The following is a 1,549-nucleotide window of genomic DNA, read 5'->3' on the forward strand; positions in this document are numbered from 1 at the left end:
TAAATACATTTTAAAAAAATACACAAAATCATCTTACTTCGGTTTAGGCATAGGTATATAGTTTAGCTTACTTATGCACTGATCAAAACTTATTTCAAAATAATTCCTTATCGTCACTTGGACAGTCCAAGATGCCGGATTTAGCGGGGGTGCAGGGGGTGCAATGCACCGGGGCCTCAAGACTGAGGTTATATTAGGGGCCTCAGATCGAAGTCCTATATTTTTTAAATTAACTATCAATATTTAATAATATATTATAATAAAAGAACTTGTTCCATCAGCTTCATATATTCATTGTTGTAGTCACAATCTTAATTTAGTAATATCTGATGCAGCTAAATGTCATAGTAAAGTATTGAATTTTTTTGACACAGTTCAAGCAATTTTTAATTTTTTGCTATTAGTGCGCCAAGATGGGCTCTTTTAGCATTTGGACATGATATTTCTATTAAAATCCGTACAAAAGTTCTAAAAAAAGTGTGCCCTACTAGGTGGGGAGCTCGACATGATGCAATATTTTCCTTGAAAGAACGTTATATAGATGTACTTAAATCGTTGACTCACATTATTCTAAACAGTAATAAAACATCAGAAAAAACATTAGCCAGTGGATTAAAAAAAAAGTTGGAAACATTTGAATTTATTTTGATTCTATGTATGTGGAAACCAATTCTACGTTCTTTGCGTATTGTATCAAAACGGCTACAAAATATAAATAAGGATTTGGAAGCAGCTTCAAACATGATACAGATGGCTGTGACATCAACTCAAGATATCAGAGACAACTACCAGCATATTTTAAATATTTCAAAAGAATTATATAAAAAATGGAATATACCAGTCACATATCCCAACGAACGTAAAAAACAAGCTGTAAAATATTTTGATGAAATATATGGTGATCGTAGACTTAACACTAATGAAGATAATTTTAAAGTTCAAATTTTTTTCCCTGTTATGGACTCTGTTTTATCACAACTTGTAGCTCGATTTAAAGGAACACATGAGATAGTTGAAACTTTTTCATTTTTAAATCCTACTTCATTTTTATCAAAAACTGAAAAAGAAGTTGTCAATGCATCATGACTTCATATTAAAGTATAGTAATGATATCAGCACAGATTTTACCCGACAATTATTAAGTTTAAGAACTAGTTTACAAAAACATCAACTTAAAACTATTAAGAGCTTGGCCATTTATATTGTTGAAAATGATTTATCCATTGTTTTTCCAGATGTTTTAAGCGTATGTGTAATATTTATAACCATACCTATTACTGTTGCAGAAGCAGAACGTTCTTTTTCTAAATTAAAATAATAAAAAACTATTTGAGAAACTCAATGAGTCAAAATAGACTAAGTAATATTGCAGTATTAAACATAGAAAGAGAAAGAACAAATGAAATAAATATATCACAAATAATTAATAACTTAGTACTAACTGTATAAGTATTCAATATGAACTAATAGAGAAGTTAAGATGTCATTTAGGACATGCTGTATTCATTTTAACCCAAATATCTGTTTGTATGTAGGTACGCATTATGAT

General features: G+C 29.5%; 1 protein-coding gene across 1 annotated transcript; it reads left to right on the forward strand.

The window, feature by feature from the left end:
• Positions 1-404: 404 nt before the first annotated feature.
• Positions 405-1,011, forward strand: LOC107885728 (52 kDa repressor of the inhibitor of the protein kinase-like; the record flags this gene model as incomplete). The annotated part of the gene is made up of 1 exon (XM_016809402.1): positions 405-1,011. A coding segment is annotated over one exon (607 nt), but the record flags the coding sequence as incomplete, so codon positions are not given.
• Between the last annotated feature and the right edge of the window lie 538 nt (positions 1,012-1,549).

This window comes from Acyrthosiphon pisum, unplaced genomic scaffold (genome assembly GCF_005508785.2).
Source record: "Acyrthosiphon pisum isolate AL4f unplaced genomic scaffold, pea_aphid_22Mar2018_4r6ur Scaffold_10221;HRSCAF=10824, whole genome shotgun sequence".
Classification (NCBI taxonomy): Eukaryota; Metazoa; Arthropoda; class Insecta; order Hemiptera; family Aphididae; genus Acyrthosiphon; species Acyrthosiphon pisum.